This window comes from Zootoca vivipara, chromosome 1 (assembly GCF_963506605.1).
Source record: "Zootoca vivipara chromosome 1, rZooViv1.1, whole genome shotgun sequence".
NCBI classification, from domain to species: Eukaryota; Metazoa; Chordata; class Lepidosauria; order Squamata; family Lacertidae; genus Zootoca; species Zootoca vivipara.
Window position 1 is genome coordinate 92595352 of NC_083276.1, and position 24107 is coordinate 92619458.

At 43.5% G+C, this 24107-nt stretch overlaps 1 protein-coding gene across 2 annotated transcripts in view; it reads right to left on the reverse strand.

The window, feature by feature from the left end:
* The window catches only part of ITGB5 (integrin subunit beta 5), an 85615-nt gene that overhangs the window by 45917 nt on the left and 15591 nt on the right, over positions 1 to 24107 (reverse strand). The window contains exons 1-6 of one of the 2 annotated variants that reach the window (XM_035129340.2): positions 20657 to 21820; positions 17607 to 17811; positions 9651 to 9900; positions 4768 to 4936; positions 2490 to 2651; positions 106 to 201 (exon numbers count right to left, since the gene is read on the reverse strand). In XM_035129340.2, the coding sequence (XP_034985231.2) occupies positions 106 to 201; positions 2490 to 2651; positions 4768 to 4936; positions 9651 to 9900; positions 17607 to 17811; positions 20657 to 20674 (900 nt within the window). In that variant the 5' untranslated portion in view covers positions 20675 to 21820. Of the gene's footprint in view, positions 1 to 105; positions 202 to 2489; positions 2652 to 4767; positions 4937 to 9650; positions 9901 to 17606; positions 17812 to 20656; positions 21821 to 24107 lie in introns of those variants that run through there. The other variant, XM_035129332.2, reaches the window with a different exon arrangement.

Below are 24107 nucleotides of genomic sequence, written 5' to 3' on the forward strand. Positions count from 1 at the left end.
GGGGTGACTTTCAAGGCCCACTCTGACTTTACTGACTTCCCTCTTCGCTTTCCAGCAGGTTTCAAACAGGAAACCAGTTTCTTCCTCTTTACACCTAACACTTACCTTATAAAGAACATAGTGACTTTTTGTCACTGCAAAAATTAGGTGTATATTGTTCTCAGCTAGTTTTTCTGCAAGAAGAGCAAGCGAAGGATAATCCTAGGAAAAGATAGAGAAAGACCAGTGAAGACAAAGAAAATGAATTATAACTGCTTTGCAACTTTAATCCTATTTGCCTGCGAGTAAGTTTCATTGAAGTTAACAGGGCTTCCTTCTGAGTACCGGTAGATATGCATAGGATTGTGCTTTCAAAGACTCCAAGTGTATACAATTATAGCTAAGCACACACATCTGCAAATAAGAGATATTCACGCTGTGGAGATGCACTTTAAGACCTATTTCATATTGCGGTATCCATGTGTCAAGGAACGGAACTCTGTGGCCTGTCCAAACCAAAGCTGTATTCCTGGTTTGCCATCAGTAAGTGCACTCATTATGATCACGTGAAAACTAGGCGAATTCACAGGGTTGTTGTTATAGAGGTAAATTACAGAAATGTGCCTTCCGCTGGCACTGAAAACTCAAAAGAATCAGTGGGGTGGCGGATTTCATAATCAGGGAGCCACTACCAAGAAGGCCTCCCCTGTAGAGGTTAATACCCAGGAAGGCCTGTATGGTATAGTGGACACTTCATCACTGAACTAGGTTCCAAGCAAATTAGTTGCATTAAGTCAACCAAGCAATGAATAAATAGGCATGCTGCCCAATTCCCCGCCAATCATGGGGTCAGATGCTCTCTTTACCCTTTTTCATTACATCCCAAAACCTCTTCTTAGGAAGTTCTGGATAGCTTGCACTGAGGCATCATGGCTTCCTATCCAGGCTAAGACCTGATTGTAACCATGTGCCCACATTATGTGTTCTCAGACCATTCTCTGCACCATCAAAAGAAGATAGAAACCAGTGGAGCTCTCCCTTCCAGCACCTTCCCACCCATTACCCATACAAATGGCAGTGAAGTAACAGCAGGAGAAGGCAGCATCCTGCCCCAATATAGATAAGTGGAGGAAAACCTCTGTCATGTCACACATTTGGAGCAAAGAAGAGAGTTCTGACAATAGCAATCCACTCAGTTTAGGCCATGCATCAATTACCTCCAACTCAGAGCAAAGCTTAGTATGAATGCACTATTAAGAATACTGTTTATTCCTGCTACACAGAAAATTATAGGCACGATGCTGAATAATTTGTACAGACAATTCTGAATACCTAATCTTTAATGCCATCTGAATCCCACAGAAATTAACAAGACAAGTATTCCACAAAGTTCATTTACCTGGGAGTTTAGGATTGCAGCTTTAAGTATTTATCTATGCACATTAGTACTAATCCATTTCAATGGAAATTAGGCGTGCCAAACTTTTCACTGATTCCACCCCATCCTGTGTGGACCGGCCAGTAATATTCCCATTTTACAGATGGATAAACTGATGACTAACCAAGGTCATCTAGCCAAGTCCCTGTCGGAGCAGGAATTTGTATCCAGGCCTTCCATTGTGAAACACACTAACATTCTTCCAATACTATGCTGGCAGAATAGATTTTCATGTTTTTTCTAGGCTAGTACACAAATTACAGAAATGGCCAATGAATATGTACATTTACTGACTTTGTTTACTCAGGAAAACAAAGAAATGTCCTGTGGAAGGATTCAAGCCCATTGTCTAAAGACAGCGAGTTAGGAACACTTTCAACATGGAGGGAGGGGAACATTACATGCTCATTAAATGGCACAATAATAATTAGGATTTGCAATTTGCCTGGCCTGCAGAAAAACAATCCAACAGCTATGCAAGAACAAAGCGGCTCTTCATCCAGAAAAGCCGAAGAAGGAAAATAGCTATCTGCAGACCTCTCCACTGAATTCGAAGTGTCAAATCAAGGTTTGCCTTGTCCTTTGATTACCAATATTTTATTTATATACCAATACAAATAAATGGAAGGACAGCACTTAGCTAGTAAGGGGCAAACAGAAGCTGAAACACATGACTGCTGCTGAAAGCATAATGGAGACTCAACAAGTTGCACTAAGACACAGTAAGTTGTGAGACATTCACACAGCTACCCTCTTTAAACAGCAGTTAAGGGTTTGGGGGTAACAAGTCCTGAAATGAAATGCAACAAGGACAGAACACTGATAAGGAGCAGCTGTTTACCACACACAACATTGAGGGAAGAGCTGGGATGAAGCAAGGGGCTCCATGAGGCAGCTTTTATATATACTATTTTGTCTCCTACAGGGCTCTGGAGACACAAGGGAATGTGTTTTAAAAATCATCCAAATGTTAAGTCAAAACAACGTCCGATGTACCTGCGTGGCATTCAAGAGACCCTTAGAATGATAACTAGACATTTTACACATCCGTCTCATTGCTCTGCATTCTCACCAGTTGATTGGAAGCGGTGTATTCATTGGCCTCATTCAGGTGACACTGCCCATCATGTGGCTGCACCAATCCACCCAACTTCCCATCCAGCGCTATGTGTGGGACATCATCCGTAGTGAACACCAACAAGTGAGAAGCCTCCTTCCGCCATCCAATCTCCTTCTACATTGAAATCAAGGCAAAAGAAGAAACCCATCAGCCTTTGCTCATGCCAACAGACAGCAGGAGATAGCCATTGCTTCAGAGTATCATCGATAACACAGATAAAACTATTTTGTAAAAGAGCTGTGAACAGAAACAAAGCCACAGGAAAACAATAAAAACAGAGCAGAATTATAACCATAACCTTCAAATTCTGTAACCAGAAATTCTAATGCATGTATTGTAATAAACGAAGCAGAATTGTAAGTAAAAATATGCAAATTTAGTCCCTGGTGAGTAACTTGGAATGCACAACATAATCTGTGCATGACATTATCTGCAGCAATTAAAATATGCTCTTCCTGCCACTGGTAGGAAGATGTGGAAACCCAATCCTCCAAACATTCAGCTCAGGGAAATTATGCATTATCCTTTTGACAGAAAACCCTTCTAAACAACTTACTCCTGCCTAAAACGGGCAAATGGTTGCTCTAGGCATTCAAGCACAATGCCGTTTTCAGTGGTCAACATACATGTCACAGTCAGTAGTTGACAGCATGACCTCCAGGTCCAGCAAGATGCCACATTAGCTGTGAAACAGGTACAATACCCCAGTAGCCTGTGAGACCTGCTTATTTGAAGGAAATACCCAAAAGATCAAAGGCTGCAAAGGGCAGGCCAAAGCAAAATATAAAATGCCATGTATGCACTGCAGCAACTAACTGCATTTCCCAAGGGGATATATTAGTTTAGGGAAATTGTGCCTCCTTTGAGGTCAACAAAGACCAGACACTTGGAAAATCAGATTTGCTGACCGCAAGTCCCGTAAGAGTTCACTGATCATGCAATCGCTCCTCTGGGGGGGGGGGTGATATTCTATTATAGTTCCCAACTCTAGAATCAAAAAAAGTGGAATGCATTTTATATTTGCTCCGGAAACTTAGGAAAGCAGCTCCATTTTCAGAACAGCGAAAAAAGGTGTGAAGAAATAAAATTTAAAAAGCCATGAGAGACATTATTATTAGCAGCAGGTGTAAAAAAAAATGCTGTCTTTAGTGTTCCCTGCTGAACACAGGAAATAACTCCCCCCTCCAGGGAAGTGACAAACATATTACCCTTTTATTATGCTGACAGCAGTTTGAATAAAAATTGTATTTCTGCCAAGAGTGGAACTTTTGCCAAGGCAGCTGACAAGAGGCAACTGTGCCTGCACATTTAAGAAACAGGCTGTGTTTTGATCTGCACAGAAGCTATGGGTTTTTTAAACATATATATATGTATAAGGAAAACAAGCAGCAGAAACTGAAGCTCTGTCAGATAGATGCAACCTATCCAAAAATAGTATCAACATTCTTAAAATAGGCTGTCATGCCATATACCTTACTAATATACAAAGCCAAAAAAGTACAAGAAAAGTATTTTACTACAAACGCTGCACCCAAATCCCAGTGTCAAATGCAGTCATTGTTCATAAACAAGAGGCAAATTTAGGATCTACAGTACTGGTAAGGAATGCCACGGATGGAACTACCAGCCAAAGGGGACATGTAACAATGGCACTGTAATTTTTCTTCAGATGGAGACATATACTAGGGATAGTGCCACCTGACAGGGATGCACAAATGTGCCAGACCCTTTCTTTTTGTGCTTCAAAGGGGCAAACTACCACATATACCCTGCGGTGAGATAAACAAATCCCAAGGGCAGGTTCTGCTCACAAATCTCACTATAGAGATGTATAATTTCCCCAGCTAACCTAAAAAGCACAAATTCCACATGGCGTACAAAGCTATTCTGAGAATTCATTTATCGGTGCCATTTTAAAAAATATGTTCTCCCCACACACAATCAATTAACTTCCCATCTCCAATACCCACAACCCCTACAGGTTACAAGGAATGTCAGATACAGTGGTACCTCGGGTTACAAACGCTTCAGGTTACAGACTCCGCTAACCCAGAAATAGTACCTCGGGTTAAGAACTTTGCTTCAGGTTGAGAACAGAAATTGTGCTGGAAGGCCCCATTAGCTAAAGTGGTGCTTCAGGTTAAGAACAGTTTCAGGTTAAGAACGGACCTACGGAACGAATTAAGTTCTTAACCAGACTACCATTCACAATCTGCCAGAAGCTACTCACCTCACACACAGCAGCCTGCAGGATTGCGTCAAAGCCACCTTCTGGGGCATCCCTATTGCGGGAAACCTTCTGTTTCTGAACCTCTTCATTAAACCGGTCAACTTTATCCGTGAGGGACAAAAGGTGGCGAAATCCAAAGGATGGGACACAACTGGAAAATAACTTGTAACTAGAAAAGAAATGGAACATCATTGTGAGTCATTTGTCTGCACAGTAAGATAATAACACCAGAGTTTGCGTCGCAATTCATACCTACTAAAGCTGCTCAAGAATGCAAATTCAGAGCAACTTTCTGGCTTGAAAAATTACTCAGATTCTGAATAATGTACAATACAGTGACACTGCAAATGAGCAGCTTATTTTTGAAACTGAATATGCCCCAGACAAAAGTCTCTATAGATACTTCTTTTGAGTAAACTTGGTACTGGCTGTTGTTCAGGATTGAGATTTTGGCATGAACCAGGAAAGAAGCAGGCAAGCCTTAGACCTGCTCTAGTTGGACTGTCCTTTCCAACCTACCCCAAGAGGGCAATATTCCGTCAATTGCCCTGTGGGAAGAATCCTGATGACTTTTCAAGTACAGTGGTGCCTCGCTAGACGAATTTAATTCGTTCCACGGGTCTTTTCTTATAACGAAAAATTCGTCTAGTGAATCCCATAGGAATGCATTGAATTTTTTTTGAATTTTATTTTGCCCATAGGAACTCATTAATTGAATTTCAATGCATTCCTATGGGAAACCGCGATTCGCTAGATGAATTTTTCGTAAAACAAATTCGTCTAGCGAGGCAACCTCCGCTTGAAAAATCCTTTCGTTAAGCGGAAATTTCGTTAAGCAGGGCATTCGTTAAGCGAGGCACCACTGTAGTTAAACAATGTTTATTGTCTTTTTAAAATATATAAATTTAATTGGAAGCAACCTTGGAAATATTTATAATCAGAAAGATGGGAAATAAAGAATTGTAATAGATACACAAATATTTCAGTGCATGTAGTTTAAATGAATAGGAGAGAAACTGGCCTGCAATTCCATTGGGGCTATATCAGGTGCTCATAATGTGTATGCAAAAGAGTCCTACAGATTTTTAAAAATTATTATTTCCCCCTCCTTGTCATAGTGTCACTATCACCTCAGCAATGTGAGAAGCCCACCAGGGAAGAAGAGGGGCTGAACTGGCCATGATGAAGAACGGCTGCTGCTGCAAGCTAGGGAACAGATGTAAGGAATGCTGGAAAATTCTCTGTTTTCAGTCTCTGTCACTCTGTCTTGTATTTACATGACTGCTTTATGTACTCATATGGTTGAGCTGACAAGCTCATTTCTCCGCATGGTATGTACTAGAGTGAAGCAGGACTCTCGTGTTTCCCCACTTCAGAAACCGAAAAACAACTATCCCATTTGAAAAGGACTTATTTGCTTTGTTTTCACTAGTTCTATGGTTTCAGGAGAATAATTTCATTTTAATTGTGCTACTTTCTCTTACCAGTATAAGCATGAACAGGAGTCCCTAGAAGCTTAGCAGCTTCTAGTTCAGTTAGCTAATACTCTGTGATTTGAAGCTTAGCAGAGATCTTATGTCAGTGTTAAGCTGGGGTGGAGGGTTTGGCAAATTGGCCATCATAAATAACACAGAACCTCAATATGCTTGTTCTCTCCTCTTCATTCTCAGTAGTTATATATACTACATACTAAGGTTTGTATTAACTGAGGCTAAACCAGTCTGGAAAACAGAGCTCTGTGAAGGGTGTAGAGGTGTCTCCTAACAAGTCATAGCACCCTTAGCAAACTACAGCTCAGAATTCTTTGGGGGAAGCCATTAATGTTTAAAGTGGTATGATACTGCTTTAAACGTATCCTGCAGATGGAACTGTGGTTTGCAAGCAGTAACCACCCTCCAACCAAATAAACATACCCTCTTCTCCCCTTCTCTTACCAGTTTTAATCATAATTTTAACATTACATCTGCACTGAAAGTAACCCCTGGTTTCAGGTCACTACCAAATCATCTGCCAAACAGATTTCAGGTCTGATATCAAATCATGCTTAAATTGGAAACCACTTAATGTTGGAAACCACTTTACCTTGAACCATAAATTAGGGAAGCAAGAAAAAGGGAAAGTGGCCATTAGCAGCAGCAAGAGGGGGTTGGGGGGAGAGTGGTGAAGGAAGAACTGCCTGTCTCCTGATTTGAGAAACTCCTGATTCCAAAGAAGAGTAGACAGAGCATTGTATCTCCACCTAGCCGAAGATACTGACTTTTCTAGTAGGTTATGAAAATGTGACCTTGAGTAGGTGTGATTAAACAGGCTCTGTAACCATGATAAGTTACTTTAGAGAAGGACATGTGTGTGTGTGTGTTTGGTATTTTGCCTTCCTTGTAAATTTGCTGAAAACCACGTGATATTCTTTTACTCAGCCCTTTTCTTCCCCTGCTGTCACTTTGGGGTTGAAATGCTTTTCTTGTTCTGTGTTTCTAGCACAGAACTGTTTGGACAATGTGCACTAATTACACACCCAAAAATATTGTTAATTAAAGTGCCGGAGATTTTGTCTGCAAACAGTGGTTCACTTTACAGTTCTCTTCCACAATTTTGTGGTTTTATTCTCCTTTTTTCCACATGGTTATCAGCCTAATTCAGGTGCTCACAGTCTACATGCAATGACAGTCACACAAAGCAGAGGCCCACTGACAAGCCTCACACCCTCCAACACATCCCTTTCTCCGTATTATTCCAGCCTTCCATGAACTTGAGAGCCAAATGCTCTACTTGTGGAAGCTGCCTGCCCAATTTAGAACGCTCGGGACTATTATCAGCCCTGATTCACATCACTTTCCCCCCTACAAAGGTGATGTGAATGGCAAACAATGACTGCATAGATGGAACAAGCGCTCAGACTGCAGGGATACGTGAGCCAGAGAAGAAACAGTAGTGTCCAGTATCCCTGTAGCTTTGTGCTGCAGAGAGCCCAGAGCAGGTGAGCATGATGTCGTGCATAATAGGCCTTGACTGGCTGACACGAGGCAACCGTCAGAGCGAAAATGCTCATGCCCAGAGCCAAGCATTCATTCACTGCCAGTTTAATTTCAGCAGTTCGGTTGATTCCCTCATGCCCAAGGTTACTGACACTGGATAGAAGATAACAGGGGTTCCAGATGCCAGAGTGCTTTAAGAAGAGGAACATGGAGTTAGGTTGCTCCTAACTCTGCAGTCCTACAGGTACTTACTTGAGAGTAAGCCCCACTGAACTCAGCGAGACTTGCTTCAGAGTTACCATGCATAGGATTATGGCTGCAACTTTCAGGGAGCGCTGTATTTTAATATTAATATGCATGCGTGAAATAGAGACTATAGAAGACTCCCGCTTTAAAAGAAGAAAGGTTCTACTTTTCATGGATTTAGATTCAGGAACAATACTTGCATAGCTGATTGTCTTTTCAATGCTTCAGCTCATGTTCCTCACCGCTAGTGACCCTGTTACCCCCTTCCCCACAGTGATGCTTGCCAAAAATCTGTAAATTGCTGTACAAATTCAATCTGGGGTAGAGCAAAATGCAAGCAAGGCTGCCGAGACTGGTGAAAAATACATATGCATAAAATAATTTGTTATTTGTTTTGGATGCAACACATCCGCTCGAAAACAAACTGCACACAAATGTGCATTCTGGCTGTGCCAGGAGTGTGGTTGATGTGATGGGAAAGGGGTGTGTAAATGCAGTGTGTGGAGAGGGCTTGAGTGAGCCTCCAGCTTCTCTCTTTCTCATTTAAGCTCTCCTTTTAAGTAAATTATTTTGCCTGCAGGAACACCTATACCTGAATATTAGGGTTAGGGTTAGAAAAGTCTTCCAAAGTGTCTTGCCCACAGAGCTTTAAAATCTCTTAAAACTTTTTCTTTCTAAAAGCCACAGGAGAGTTGCTAAATTATCAGGAACCACTGGCTTTATGTCAAATAAATTTGCCGCCACTAGGCACTTGTTTGAAATCCTGGAGATTGCTCCAGGAAAAAAGGATTAGGCAGTAGCTGTTACCTGCCCCAAACATCCCTGCAAGTTAGACAGTAATACTAGCTGGGATCCAAAGAACTACTTTCAGCTATGTAGCTTAACGGCTTGTGATCACTTGGTGAGTTCAGGTTTGTTTAACTTTTACTCTTTGGCAGACACCACTCACCATGTATCAATAACTACTTTTGCAAACCACCCATTCCCCTTTGAGTTGCTTGCAAGTGTTTTGCAGGCCCACACAATCTGGGACCCACTAACACAACTGCAGCCCTCCAGTCTAGAAGGGACTCACAATGCTTGGGTTTTGCTGCCTTTCTGGGACCTGTAAAAAAACAGGAAGTTGTCAAGCCACAACAAATGGTAGATGGACCCAGTTTAGCTTGGTGAGTCACTCATCTACGCAGGCCTGGTCTTCTGCCATGCAGTCAGAGGGGACTTCCAGCCAAGAAAATCCTATGCAAAGCACTAGACTGAGTGGGCCTTTGGATCCTGGCCACTGCCCTAATTTTACATACACAAATGCATAGGCCAAGAATATAAAGAATAATATTTTCAAAAACCCAAGGACCAAAGTTTCCATTTCCCATATGTATTTATAGCTGCACAGTTTAGAATATATATTCTTTAAAAGGAATATAAAAATACTGCACCAGAGATGTCGTGATCCTACACAAAATTCAATACAGAGCTGTTTTTTCAAAGGTGAGGTTTCTACTTTTAAATGATCCTGCAAGCTGTGAGGTCTTGCAAGCCCTTCCCTGCAGCCATGGGATGCTGCTGCAGGTTCTAGCTTGCTCTGCTCAATAGGAAAGAAATCTTATCTTCTTGTACATTCGGTGCCAAAGCAACGACTGCAACAGCTGCCGGCCCTTTGCTTACCCAGTGCAAGGGTTGTTCTGGTATCTGGGTGCTGTGTAAGAAAAGGGAGAAATGTTTTTGTCCACAAAAGAGCCAAACCCAAGGCGGAAATTGCTGGTGAGTTTCCCCATCTCTTCAGCCAGCGTCGTTCCCAGATTCCGGATGGTGTCCAAATCATCCTTCATGGAGAGGGAAAGGTCCATCAAATAATACAGGTCCACAGGGTAGTCCTCTACCTGCCGAACGTGCACATGGAAAGGTGTCGGATCACCTGTGGAAGCAGCAGGTTTGTGGCAGGTTAACAAGCAAAAGGGCAAGCCGGTTGTTTCCTTTCTTTGTCTCTTGCATTCGCTCAGCTGACGGTGCAAAATCACCCCCTTAACTGTTACCAGAAATAGCCACAGATTCATGCCTGAAATATGAATACTTCTTCACAAAGATTCCTGTTGCAACATGTAATTGATATAACATGCCAAAATCCAGACAGCATACTTTCCTTTTTGTAAAATCTATAAGAGAGCCCTTCCATTGAGGCTTCAGTAGCAACCTGGCAATTGCAAGGGGGGGGGGCAACTGAAGCAATTACCCATGAATCTCATTTCGAACCCTAGAATTGCAGAGTTGGAAGGTACCCTGAGGGTCTTCTGGTCCAACCTCCTGCAATACAGAAATCTCTAAACATCCATGGCAGATACCACTGTATTCTGGGGTCAGACCTCACCTCGAGTACTGTGTCCAGTTCTGGGCACCACAGTTCAAGACGGATACTGACAAGCTGGAACGTGTCCAGAGGAGGGCAACCAAAATGGTCAAAGGCCTGGAAACGATGCCTTATGAGGAACAGCTTAGGGAGCTGGGTATGTTTAGCCTGGAGAAGAGAAGGTTAAGGGGTGATATGATAGCCATGTTCAAATATATAAAAGGATGTCATATAAAGGAGGGAGAAAGGTTGCTTTCTGCTGCTCCAGAGAAGCGGACACAGAGCAATGGAGTCAAACTACAAGAAAGAAGATTCCACCTAAACATTAGGAAGAACTTCCTGACAGTAAGAGCTGTTCGACAGTGGAATGTGCTGCCAAGGAGTGTGGTGGAGTCTCCTTCTTTGGAGGTCTTTAAGCAGAGGCTTGACAGCCATCTGTCAGGAATGCTTTGGTGGTGTTTCCTGCTTGGCAGGGGGTTGGACTGGATGGCCTTTGTGGTCTCTTCCAACTCTATGATTCTATGAACCTCTGCTTAAGAACCTCCAGTGAAGGAATCCAGCACCTTCCGAGGGAGTCTGTTCCATCGGCAGGTGATATCAGTGCCACAACGATAAAGTGCTACTCTGATGTGGCTGCTCTTTAGCTTGCATCCATGCGGGCAGCCAAGCCACAACAATATCTTCCAGTTGCGAGACTTGCAGCTACTAGCTGGGAGCCATTTCATTTCTTTGTTTTTCTTTACCAATGCACTCTTAGCTAGTTCACTGCAATAATAATGGGTTAAAATCAAACAGATGCAATACTAAAGAGAAAGGGACCAGAAAGGAAGAAGAAAATAAGAAAATTCGTGTACCACAGCTGGTGCATGAGACAGTTCTAAGGAAGGTGCCACCCACTGTCTAGAACACGGGTGTCAAACACAAGGCCCGGGGGCCAAATCCGGCCCGCCAGACCTCGTCATGTGGCCCGCCAAGCGCCCCAGCCAGCGGGACCCAGCAGCGGGACCTTGCTGCTGAAGCGCCGCGCCGACAAAGCGCCGACAAACAGCTGGGGCCTGGGGGGGGGGGAAGGAGGAGGCAGCTTGCCGGGTCAGCGCCCAGCAGCGCCACACTGAGAGTCCCGAGCCTCTGCGACGCAGCAGTGCTCTGTAGCACTTTGAATCCTCCTCCTCCTGCCACGGCTCGGCGCCTGGAAACGGCTGCTGCTGCTGCTGCTGCTGAAGCACAGACAAAGCACCCAGCAGCGCCGCGTGGAGGAGCAGGAGGATTCAAAGTGCTACAGAGCACTGCTGCGTCGCAGAGGCTCGGGACTCTCCGTGCGGCGCTGCCGGGAGCGCTGACCCGGCAAGCTGCCTCCTCCTTCTCCTGCTGTGGCTTGGGGCGCTCCACGCAGCGCTGCTCCGGCCGCCTTTCTACCCCCCCCAGGCCCCAGCTGTTTGTCGGCACTTCTTTTCTGTTTGTCGGCGCCACAGCAGGAGAAGGAGGAGGCAGCTTGCCAGGTCAGCACCCAGCAGCGCCGCACGGAGAGTCCTGAGCCTCTGCGACGCAGCCGTGCTCTGTAGCACTTTGAATCCTCCTCCTCCTGCCACGGCTCGGCGCCTGGAAACGGCTGCTGCTGCTGCTGCTGAAGCACAGACAAAACACCCAGCAGCGCCGCGTGGAGGAGGATTCGGATTCAAAGTGCTACAGAGCACTGCTGCGTCCCAGAGGCTCGGGACTCTCCGTACGGCGCTGCCGGGCACCGACCCGGCAAGCCTCCTCCTCCTCCTCCTCCTCTTGCCTCACCTCCTCCTCCTCCTGCTGCGGCTCAGCCTCATGAACGTGAGCTCAACAGCGGCTCAGCCTCACAAACGTGCAACTCTGAGGCTTTACGCACGTCTCCTAAAACAGACACCCGCTGCCTCACGCTGCATGGGAAATGCTTTTTGCCCCTGGGTCCCTTCGCGCTCTTTTCTGGCGCTGAATCAAGGTGGTGACCCCCCCTTCCCTTTCTTTCTTCCTCTCTCTCGTTCTTATTCTTTCTTTCCCTCTCCTTCTTTCCTTCTTTATCTCTGTCTTCTCTCCCTCTTTCTTTTTCTTTCCTTCTTTATTCCCTTCCTTCTTTCCTACTCTTCTTTATCTCCCCTCTTTCCTTCCTCTCTCCCTCCTGCTCCCTCTTTTCTTTCTTTCTTTCTTCCTTCCTTTCTTCCTTCCTTCCGTCCTTCCCATCTTTCTTCTTCTCCCTCATTCTTATTCTTTCTTTCACTCTCCTTCCTTCCTTCTTTATCTCTGTCTTCTCTCCCTCTTTCTTTTTATTTCCTTCTTTATTCCCTTCCTTATTTCCTACTCTTCTTTCTCTCCCCTCTTTCCTTCCTTCCTCTCTCCCTCCCACTCCCTCTTTTCTTCCTTCCTTCCTCCCTCCCCTCCCTCTCCCTCTCCTCAGAAACATAGGATGCTGCTTTATACTTCTGGCCCTTATACCCTGGAACCAGGAGAACAGCTCCAGTGAGTCAACCTCAGCCAGTCCCTTTGGTGAAGGGTGGTGGCTCACTGGCATGCAGTGAGCCACCACCCTTGGCCTGGCATGCAGTGAGCCACCACTGGCATGCAGTGAGCCACCACCCTGGTGGTGGCTCACTGGCATCTGTCCTGCATGCAGAAGGACCCCAGCATCTCCAGGTACCAGTAGCTTTGCAAAGCTCCTGCATGAAACCCTAGCGAGCCTCCACCACCCAGTGCAGTTACCAAAAATCATTTTTCAATAAATTGTACAATAATTGTACATTTGAATATCTACTTGCCATTATTCTGACTATGTTAGTTATTACTTACATTATTACAAAAAAAACAGTAATAATTGAATGCAGTGACAATAATTTATGATAATAAAGAGTGGACACATAGTCCTACAGATACAACCGGCCCTTTGAGGGTGACCAAACTGCTGATGCGGCCCCCGATGAATTTGAGTTTGACACCCCTGGTCTAGAACAATGGAGGAGGCCCTGCCGCCTTGCCTTGCAGATGGAGAGCAGACCCCAAGCATGATTTTCACCTCAACTGTCAAGGAAGTAGAAAGCAATTCTACTCCTAGGCCACTCAACTTAAGTAATCCTGTTCATTGCAATATATATTTTGCTTGGTGTAGAAACAAAACAGAGTCAGTCTCATTTACTAACTGCTCAATTTATAAATGCTTCTCCACCACTTACACTAAGGGCTGTTTGCAAACGGAAGCCTTGCTTGTAACTCTCAATTATGTCCTGTTGCATCTTGTATAATGTTTTCCTAACAGCTGCACAACACAGGTGTGCAGCTAGGAAGTTATGGCTTCAAGGGTTTACAGACATAATCCTTCTTCTCTTCACAAACTAGGGAAATAAGATTAAATCTACTTTAGCCCCATAGGTATGCACAGTTTTGTGGACACCCAGCAGTAGATGGTCATCATCCAGCTTCCTCTAAAGAACTGTGGGATAGTGAAAGCCCTTCACCATAAGGTCCCAGGGCAGGTCACAACCATACGGTCATATAACATTAAAATCCAATAAAATCACTTAAAACAAACTGATGAATGTACATCAACAACAGCAGTGGTCCCGCAAAAAATGGCAATTCCACATGGCAAGCAGAGTAACTCAGCACAACTTTTTGACAGTAGTCCAACTTCCTTTCTCCAGTGACATATATATAATCGTATTACAATGTCCGTAGCCATCGTTAGTGATAGATGGAGATAGGACAGATTCTAGCTGAGGGAGAGGAGGAGCAAACAGGACGCAAAGGAATTGAAGTGGGGTGGGGGGACAACGGCTTGAGAGCATAATGCAGTGATGGAGAGGTGGGGGACAAGGAAGAAAAGGCTCAGTGGGTTAAAAGGTCAAAGTAGCAAGGTCCCTAAGAGTGGAAAGTTGCAGGAGCATGGAAATACTGGGCTGGCTTAGGACAATATATGGCATTGGCTTCCTCTGCAGTAAAAGACCATTATAACCATGTGAAGCTATGTGCGAAGCTTATCACACACATACAGAAGTGCTTTTCCTGTGTATGTAACTTTTCTACACTTTCACATTTTTTTGCTACTGCTTTTAAAGCCCCTGCAATTTCATTTTATTACGCTCTGAAAGAGGATTTGCTTCCCCCCCCCTTGCCAAAGTAAGAATTTCACCTGCAGCCCAAAGATTCACTGTTGTTGAAGTGATTGATGTGACAGATGGCTCAGCTCTAGCAAAGCTTTTTTCCACCCTGCAACTGCTAGCGAACAAGGGAGCCTTGTTCCCATTCAACAACTATTTTCTCTTTGCAAACGCATTCTCTCCAGGACAATTGGAATGCATCACATGGAGGGCGATTCTGAATGTGTGAACTTGTCCTGAATCAAATGTGAACTTTCAATCAGTAGAAAGCTTTAAAATCAACATTCACATTACAGCATTAGGCTTGTGTATATCACCAGCTCCTAGCTGCAGCCACTCTGGATTTGCATAGATCGATTAGAAGCAGGGCCATGGATATAGTTTTGTGTATCTGTTGCCATGTCTCGTTTAGCAGTGGCAACTATATTAATGGATTTGCACTGGCGAGAACAGTTTACAATAAACCATAGCCATTAAAATGTATGCACCCAAAGCTCAGTGGTCTGGAATAGACTTTGCATACAGAAAGCTTCTCAAAAAACAATCTCTAGTTTAAATTTTTTCAAGTAGCGGAGCAGGAAAGATCTCTGCTGGGAGCTCCTGGCAGTCAGAGTAGGGTCTACACTGGTCCAGAAAAAGGGAACCTGTGGCCTTACAGACATTGCTGGAAGTCAACATCCTATCAGCTTCACCAGCATGAAACCAAGTCAGCTTTGCTTTCCATCAAGTGCACGATGATAACGCTACTGAGTTGTTACATGAGATCCATTAATGAGCACAATGACAGCAATTTTGGGAGGAGGAGATTAAAACCATTTTTCAGTGTGGCTTTTGCAAGTTAGCATGCTCAGTAACCAAATTTCAATAGTTCCCTATCTATTTATGTGAAACTAACAGGCGTTTCCACTTTGGGTGATGGGAGTTGCTTGTTTTGTGCTGTGATTAATTTTAATGTTAGGGAAATTTGTGAGTGTGGGGGGAATATGAATTCCTTATGAACTTGGGGCTCTCATCAGAGGAACACAAGAACCTCATTATTAGTGTTATAAGAATTTTAAGGTCTTGGATATATAATAAATGTTCTTAAATGTACAAGGCAAACACGTACATAAATATATAAACCAATGACTGAAAACAGTACAGAAAAAGTCCTGAAACCATTTTAACTCTCCCAAATTGACCTCAAATATTTATCTACAAGGAGGAAAGAAATGGGGAAAGTCTTTGGACTGTAGGGACTTACACCTCCCTGTAAATACAATCTGGCAAGTATCTATTAAGCTGAGCACACTATCAATATGCGTAAGAGATTCAGGAACTATGTATTTACAACCTCAAAGGAATGGCCAGGCTACCCAGGAAATGCAATCAGATACTGTAAGGCATTATCAGGTCTCCTGACAGACAGGAGAGAAAACAACATACTCAGATTTCTGCTGTAGACCTCATGTCTGGGGTGGTGGTCTTGGGCTACACCCCTTCTGTGATGTATACATGACGCTTCTGGGGGTGGCCTTGGACTGGAAGGTGGGCATTTTAAATGTCTATATAAGGGCAGGCACACTTTTGTTTTGGGTCCTTCTCTCCTGTGTGTGAGAGAACACCCTGTTGCAACAGTTAATAAAGATCAAGCTTATTAGCTGGTTTGCTTCTCAATATTCTCTGGTTGGCCTCTGTTATTTTCTCCTACCGATGGAGGACCTACAAAGGACTCTATGAAGGCTCTTGTGTACCCATTAAGGGAATGAGGGCAGATTTTGTTTATTACATTAGTAAAAAAAAAAAAACCTTCCTTATTATTAATAAATAAACCCAAAACCTTTTCCTTGTCAGAGGAGGAGAGGAATGGAAAGGGAAAACATTTCCTCTATTTGCAGTTTGCCTGGACTACAACACAACACAGACATTCCAGGCACGTACACAATTGTTTAGTGAATCTGTCTTTCATAATGGCCTTTAGCTTCAATACAAAGGGCCTTTTTAGAAAACAAAAACAACCAAATATCAAAGGCTAAATATTTTCATGCAAACGTTGGAACTGTATTAATGCCTCTTTTCTGCAAAACTATTTCCACAACAATATTCTTGCTTTTTCCCTTTTATTTTTTTTTTGTCTTGGCAGAAAGCCAATAATATGGTAAACTCTAGCTTCTTGGATCAGAAGTTCATCTCTCAAGTCAGTGCAATCAAAGCTCATCTTGTCTTTACAGGCAAGGTGGGACGACTGTAAGTCGCTTAGCCGTATTAAGACAAGAGATAATACAATGGGAATAATTCCCAATATTTCTGAAGATGAGTAGCTGGTGGATTTCAAGGGGGAATGGGAACACAGTTTCAAAAAACTTTAATGATTGAGAACCCAGTGCATGCCATTTGCCCCATGCGTTGAAAGGACGGGTCCAAGCAGCTCTCCACTTTTCCCCAGGAAAACCCATTGTTTACTGCCGAATCAGAACAAACGTCAAGCCACAGAAAAACCAATTGACATTTGTTCTGATTCAGTGGTAAGCAGCAGGTATTCCCATGGAAAAGTGGTGAGACAAGCAGAAGTGTGGGCAAGTTTCTCAATCAACAACACACTCCCCCAACCTCATGCCCTCCAGCAATTGTGCATCAGGGCTGGGGAAGGATCATTTCCAAGAAAGGAAGGGGAGGAAACAAGGGCGGTTTGACTATTAGAGATCTTCTCAATATTGTGGCTTGCCTATAACCTAGAGTCTGATCCTTTCTTACAATTATGTATTACAGGGTCCTGAGGCAATGGTAAACTATGGTTTGTTGCAGCCCTTGGTATATTATTATATGGTGGTGCAGAAATGCTGCAAATATATATAAACAAAAATAAATAAACAAACCCAGCAACTAACTAGAAAACTGGATTGTATGAGTAGAAAGCAGGGGGACGGGAACAACAGCCATAGGACTTACTCCCATATCTCCAAACCATGGTTTGGTATTGCATGTGAGCCAACCCATATAGCAAAGGAAGCCAACGTTGTGTCCTCCAACTTTTGTTGAACTGCAGTGCCCATTATCCTTGAACATATGTCATGCTGGCTGGGGCTGATGGGAGCTGGAAGGCACCACACTGGCTTCCTGCCGTAGTGTCCAGGTTGCTTGCAAATTATCCATACAGGTTACAGACATTTGGTGCTAACTTACCAGGCCGCAGATTTAGTGAGATCTTTTGTGGCATTATCTGGATAACATCCGAACTGGCCACACTAGAGCCCTTGCTGCTCAAAGGAAGGTTCTTCGCTATTTTAATGCTGCTTTTTGTACTCTCAAAGTGCCCCGCACAACCATTGGCTATTAGATTTTCGGTGAAGTCACACCTCGAAGTGATGGATTTTTTGCTGCCAAATTCCTGGGAGGAAACAAAATTGAAGTATGCAGTGTGAGAAAATCAGTTTGCCCAAAGGATTGTAATGATTCAACACAGAGCTAGTTGGGAAGCCATTTTTATTATTAGATTTTCATCCTGTTAATTCCACAAAAAGCTGATAAAATGCAACCTTTGGGGTTATTCCATTTTAACTTACAATCAACCCAGGTTGGGCTGAGAGAATCTGACTGCTTCAAGGTGTTGGGGGGGGGAGGTCAGCCAGTAACAAGGTCAGCCACTGGGAATCTGATTCTAGTTTGCCATGGTTCAAGTCTAATGAAGACCTACAATTCCAAAATCCCTATCAGGGAAATATTCTTATTTGGCCAGACAAAACTGAGGGGGGGGGGGGTGTTTCTTACAGGCAAACCCTTTTTAAGTGCTTACAGTATCACCTAAATACCACTGCCTCAGGGAAAGGCAGGATTTCTTCAGATTTGAACATACATGTGTGTGTTTCTACAGACACATCAGGATGATGGAAAGGTAGCAATTAGAAGAACTAAAGCATTAGAAACAATGCAAGCTGAGGTAGGCAGGAAAAAGAGTGAGTCATCTTTTAATCTACAAAAACCACCACGATTTAGATTTCTGCCATTACAGAAAGAGATCAGAGCAGCTGAATGACAAACAGATGGTTACTCCTTAGCTTCAGACCCAAACCTTTCCCCACTACGGACGACTCGAACTTGTTCCCACAGGAATGTTGGTGCTGGTGGAGGAATATCAATTGGACTAAGGAACACTAATCATTTAAAGGGATATCAGGAATCAGGGCTGGGGAAAGCCCTTGGAGAACCTTTGTCAAGTAGATACCGTGTTTCCCATATTTTAAGACCCCGTCTTATATTTATTTTACTCAAGAAAATAAGCCATAAGCTTATTTTCGGGGGGTGTCTTATTCTTTTTTATTACTATATGTACCTCCTTACCGCAGCCAGCGTTGCTGCTGCTGGGTCCCGCTGGCTCAGGGCTCGGGGCGCGCAGCAAGCCGCCTCCTCCTCCTGCCGCGTTGCTGCTGCTGGATCCCGGAGGCTGCCTGCCAGGTCAGTGCCCAGCAGCGCCGCATGGAACGCCAGTTTGAGGAGACGGCCTGCCGGGTCGGCACCAATCAGCGCCACGCGGAGTACCGGATCGAGGAAGCGGCCTGCAGGGTCGGTGCCCAGCAGCGTCGCACGGAGCACCGCCTCATCAATCCAGCGTAGCACTGCTGGGCGCAGACTCTGTAGACCAGCTCCTCGACCCGGCACTCCGTGCTGCACTGCTGGGCGCCGACCCAGCAGGCCGCCTCCTCGATCTGGCGCGGTGCTGCTGGGCGCCGACCCTGAAGGCCGCCTCCTCCTCCTGCCGCGGCCGGCGTGCTGGGTCCCGCTGGCTGGCTGGGGCACTCCGCGGTCTTGCTCTGCACAACGCAGAGGTACTGTATGTCTTATTTTCGGGGTATGTATTTTATTTCACAAATCCTTAAAAATCCTGCTACGGCTTATTTTATGACTACGTCTTAAAATAGGGGAAACACATTACTGTATATTCCTGCGTATAAGACTACTTATTAACCCAGGAAAATCTTCTCAAAAGTCGGGGGTCGTCTTATACACCGGGTCGTATTTCTTATATGGCGAGTATATCCCAAACTAGTGGAAGACAGGAGTGCCTGGCGTGCTATGGTCCATGGGGGTCACGAAGAGTCGGACACGACTAAACGACTAAACAACAACAACAATATCCCAAACTCTATATTTTAACTGGAAAAGTTAAGGGTAGTCTTATACACCCAGTCATCTTATATGCCGGAATATACGGTAATACCAGGCTAGATGGACTAGTAGTCTGGCTCACTTGTAAAGTATCTTCCTGTATTGACTCCAAATGCAGGCGAATGCATTAACAACTTGGCCACTACTTGTCAAATTTCTACCAGTTTCCTTGCCTTTGCATGTTTAATAGCAGCCATAATAGTAGTTATACAGTGAGCTTTCTTTAGGGAATCAAAGCTTCTCACAGCCAGTATCTTTGTAATCCGGTAAAGCAGATCATCATTATCTTGTATTACAAACAACAAGCTGATGATATTAAGGCTTAGTACCAAAGGCCATAGAATGTGCTGAGATTCTGTCTCACAAAGGTTCCCCCCTCCCCAATGGGCTCTTTTAACATTTTTTGAAACATTTGAAAAATATTAGCGTTTACTTAAACAGTCCATCTTGCTATTCAGGAGCTTTCGTAGCAATCCAAGTTCCTGAAATAAGTTCCTGAAACAAGTTCCTGAAATAAGAGATCTTTGGCCAGAAGTTATATTTGGTATGTGAAATGTAAATCTTGCCTCATTCCAAACAGTTGATATTCTAGTCTTATAATAATAATAAACCTCAAAACTAAAAAACAAAAGCAGTAAACCATTTTTGTGGGCACACACATGCATATTTGATGTTGAAAACTCTTCACCAATTTGAGGAGGAAAAAAAATCCCTCCAAATTATCAAGTTACAAATGCAAGGGGTTTAACTTGAAACTGCAAAATGGGCAAAGTATATATTGACCTGGTTGTGGCTTTCTTGTTGCTAGTAGCTACACACACCCATTATCTACTTCGCAATGATTTTTTTTAATAAAAAAGTTTCCTCATTTGAACTTTCTATGCACAAATCACTAGCTGAGCCTGTGTCTCAAAAAACAGAATAAGTAAATTTGCAAGCAAGCACAATCACAACCCACAAGTATGCAACTGCACAATTCTTGGCAGAGATTTTTTTAAAGGACTAGGTAGAAGAAAGGTCAAACCGGAAATCGAGTCATGCTCAGCAAAGACCAGAGGCCCAGTTCTTACCAGGCAATAAACCTGCATCTGGGTTGAACAGCTCTATTGTTGCTTGTCTATTCTGTCCAGTATCTCTAGCTATACACAAAACAACCTTGAGAGTCCATTTGACCAGATAACATGGTGGGATGCACCTAAGGGGCAATGATACTTCACCATTCCACCTTAAATTCGGGGTAGGGTGGGGTAGAGAAGGACCCTTATGGCTGAAGAATTATCCAGTACAAATTTATACAGGAAGACTAACTTCTGAGACTTCTGAAGAAACAAGTATAGAGGCATTGTCCATCAAGCAGCTTCCAGATGTTTTTGGACTACAACTCCCATCGTTCCCAGTCAGCACAGTCATAGTGGTTGTGACTAGTATAAAACCTCTGGAGGGTACCAGGTTGGGGAAGGCTAATATAGAGGACTGCACTGCCAATAATCTCTTAGTTGCTTCCGACATGTGGAAACGTTCTTCGTCAACACAGGATGAGCTGGATGCAAAGCTTCTGGCCAAAGCATACAAATCCATTAAAAGCAATATAAATTAAACAGAACTTGTAAGGAATGCATGCCTACATCTCAGGCATCTATGGGATGGCAGGAAAGCATTTTTGTGTGCTTCCCCAGTCAGATATCAATAGCCAGGAGTTTGTTTCACTAGTTTTAGCTGGTACACCCTATATGAAGAGATCTGGCCTAGCCACATCACTTCCTGGTCATGTACTGGCTTGACTACTGTAACACGCTTTACACGGGGCTGCCTTTAAAGACAGCTTGAAAGCCTCGGCTGGCATAAAATCCAAACATTAGAGAGTACTGGACAGGTTGGTACATGGTTGCATTTCTGGACCTAATTTAAGGTGCTGGCTTTAAGCTTTAAAGCCTGAAAAAAATAGGCCCAAGATATCTGAAGGACTGTCTGCACCCATGTTGTCTTGCATGCCCTCCAAGATCTACATCACAGGTCCTCTTTGTTTGCCTGCCACCTAACCAATGAGCTTGGCAGGCATAAGAGGGCTTGTTCTATGGTGGGCCCATGCCTTTGGAACACCTTACTCTAGGGGTGCGGGACCATTTTAGCTCAGCCGCCCAGATTGTTATCTTCCCCCACCCCTTGCCAATGACGCTTTAACAGGTGAGCATGTACTCTTATTTAATATGTAAGCCTTCATGGTGGACTTTTTATTTGGATAGGCAGCGTATAAATATAAACGTTTTGAACTAAATAAAGGTGGGATGAGCCCTATTTCTCTACTAGCAAATGCAAAAAGAGAAACAGAGGAGCTTGCAGAGGCCCCGGAATAAAATTCACCTCTGTACAGTACATTTCAGTCTTCTCGTGTATCTACTCTTTTATTTTTCTAAAAAAAACCAACCTCCTGCATGCTACTCGCTTGATACACTCTGAAAGATTATTCTGCATGAACTATTTCAGTGATATGTGCTTTGTTCTTCTGTATTTTTCCTCTGCACTAAGAGCTACTGAGGAATCCTTGGGGTTTATTTTTTAAACAAATGTGTTTTTTCTTCCATCTCGTTTTGCGGCTCAAAGTGAGTATGGATAGCATGTAAATGCTGTGTAAAAATAAATAAATGTGCTGATGAAAATAACATAAAAATGCATTACACAAGGCAGGTTTGATTTGCAAAAATATGTATGAAGACAATTTTGTACTGAAGAGCCGATGAATTTTTACAAGGAGTCTTCTTTTAAAAAAAAAAGCAAACTAACGAGGAAATGTGGAGAACTGAACTTAAGAGTTGTTGGTTATTTTAATGAGAAACTGAAATTGACAGATTTGCCCACCTCGTCCAACAGTACAGTAAAGGATTTTTGTAAAACAAAAACAAAACAGACACCCCCAGTCAGTTATCTCTCTCCTGCATCTGCAATACTCCCCCAGCTGTAAAACTCCACACATGTTTTTGGCATTAATTACAAAATACACATTATCTGACAAATATTGTGAGTACAGATTACATTCTACAGACCACAATAAGGTACAAGCATTTTTTTAAAAAAATTGCAGAAGCAGAAATATAGACAAACCACACCCTCCTTTTTTCTTTTCAAAGAGGCAGACATTGGAGGCTTCGAAAATTTTGGCTAAAGCACACTGAAGCTAACCCATAATATGAGCTAGAAGTTCATTACCTTATGCAAACCAGGTTGTAAGAAAATACTGCCAGTTTTTTCCTTATTCCTTTATATCTTATATATCTAGAAAAAAATAACTCATTCTCTGATGTTTTCTGCTTAGCATGCCAATCATTCCCTCTCTTTTTGCTCACTACTCTGCAACACCAATAATAATAATAATCAAGACTCAGCGATCCTCTTTTAATTTCTGCCATTTCTCCTGCAATATCTTGCCTCTGTCACGCCTCAGCCTCAAGGCATATACATACCAGGAGCACGTTATTTCCACATGCAGCACTACAACTATATCCAGAAATATTCTGTCCAAGGATTTCAGATGAAACACACTTTCATTATTCCAGGGGTTTAGTAATTCAGCAAGGTCTAGGCCAGGTGTACCCAACTTGGCACCTCCAGAAAGTGTTGGACTCCAATCGGTTATGCTGTTGGGGCAAATGGCAGTTGTCGCCCAAAACATCTGGACAACACTAGATTGGGGAAGCCTGATCTAAGATATATTGCACCAACTCAGGGCTAGTAATTGTTCTTTTCTCCTGCAAAATCAAAATGTCATTATTCCTGAAAAACAGATTAAAGGGCACAGTGATCTGTGGAGAACCGCAAGTCTTAAAAACCTAGCTTTGGAAATTCCTCAGAAAAAAGAGGCCCTGTTAGACTTGCCACTGGAATTTGGGGTGGGGGGGTGTCATGGTGAATTTGAATATCCTGCTGAGGTTCTGCCACTTCCAAACATGCAATTTAGGATACTCAAAGAACAGCAGCACAAAACTGAATTTTTTAACATTCCATTAGGCAGGCAGCTTTTCCACACTTCTCAAGACAGGGAAAGTAAATCTGAAAATAGAATTCTGCCTGCAGACTACAATGTAATAGTTGCACTGATGGTGCAATCCTATATTCAGAAATGTGAGCATTTTTAAAAAATTAGATTTATACCACACCTTTCCTCCAAGGACCTCAGAGTGTGGCACATGCTTCCACCACCACCCTTCTCCATTTTGTCCTGACCCAAGGTGACTGACCCAAGGTCACCCAGTGAGCTTAATGACTGAGTGGGGACTAGAATAAGGTTACCAGACGTCCCCGTTTCCCAGGGACAGTCCCCGGATTTACAAATCAGTCCCCTGACAAAATCCATCTATTTAGTAGGAAGTTGAAAAGTGTCCCCGGATTCACTGGAAAAAATCTGGTAACCCTAGACTAGAACCCTCGTCTCCCAGGTCTTAAGGCTTACCCAGACTTGCCTCACCACTTTCCCCAGGTGAAAACCCAAACTCTACCTCTGAATCAGGTTTTCTCTGGGTTGACGTA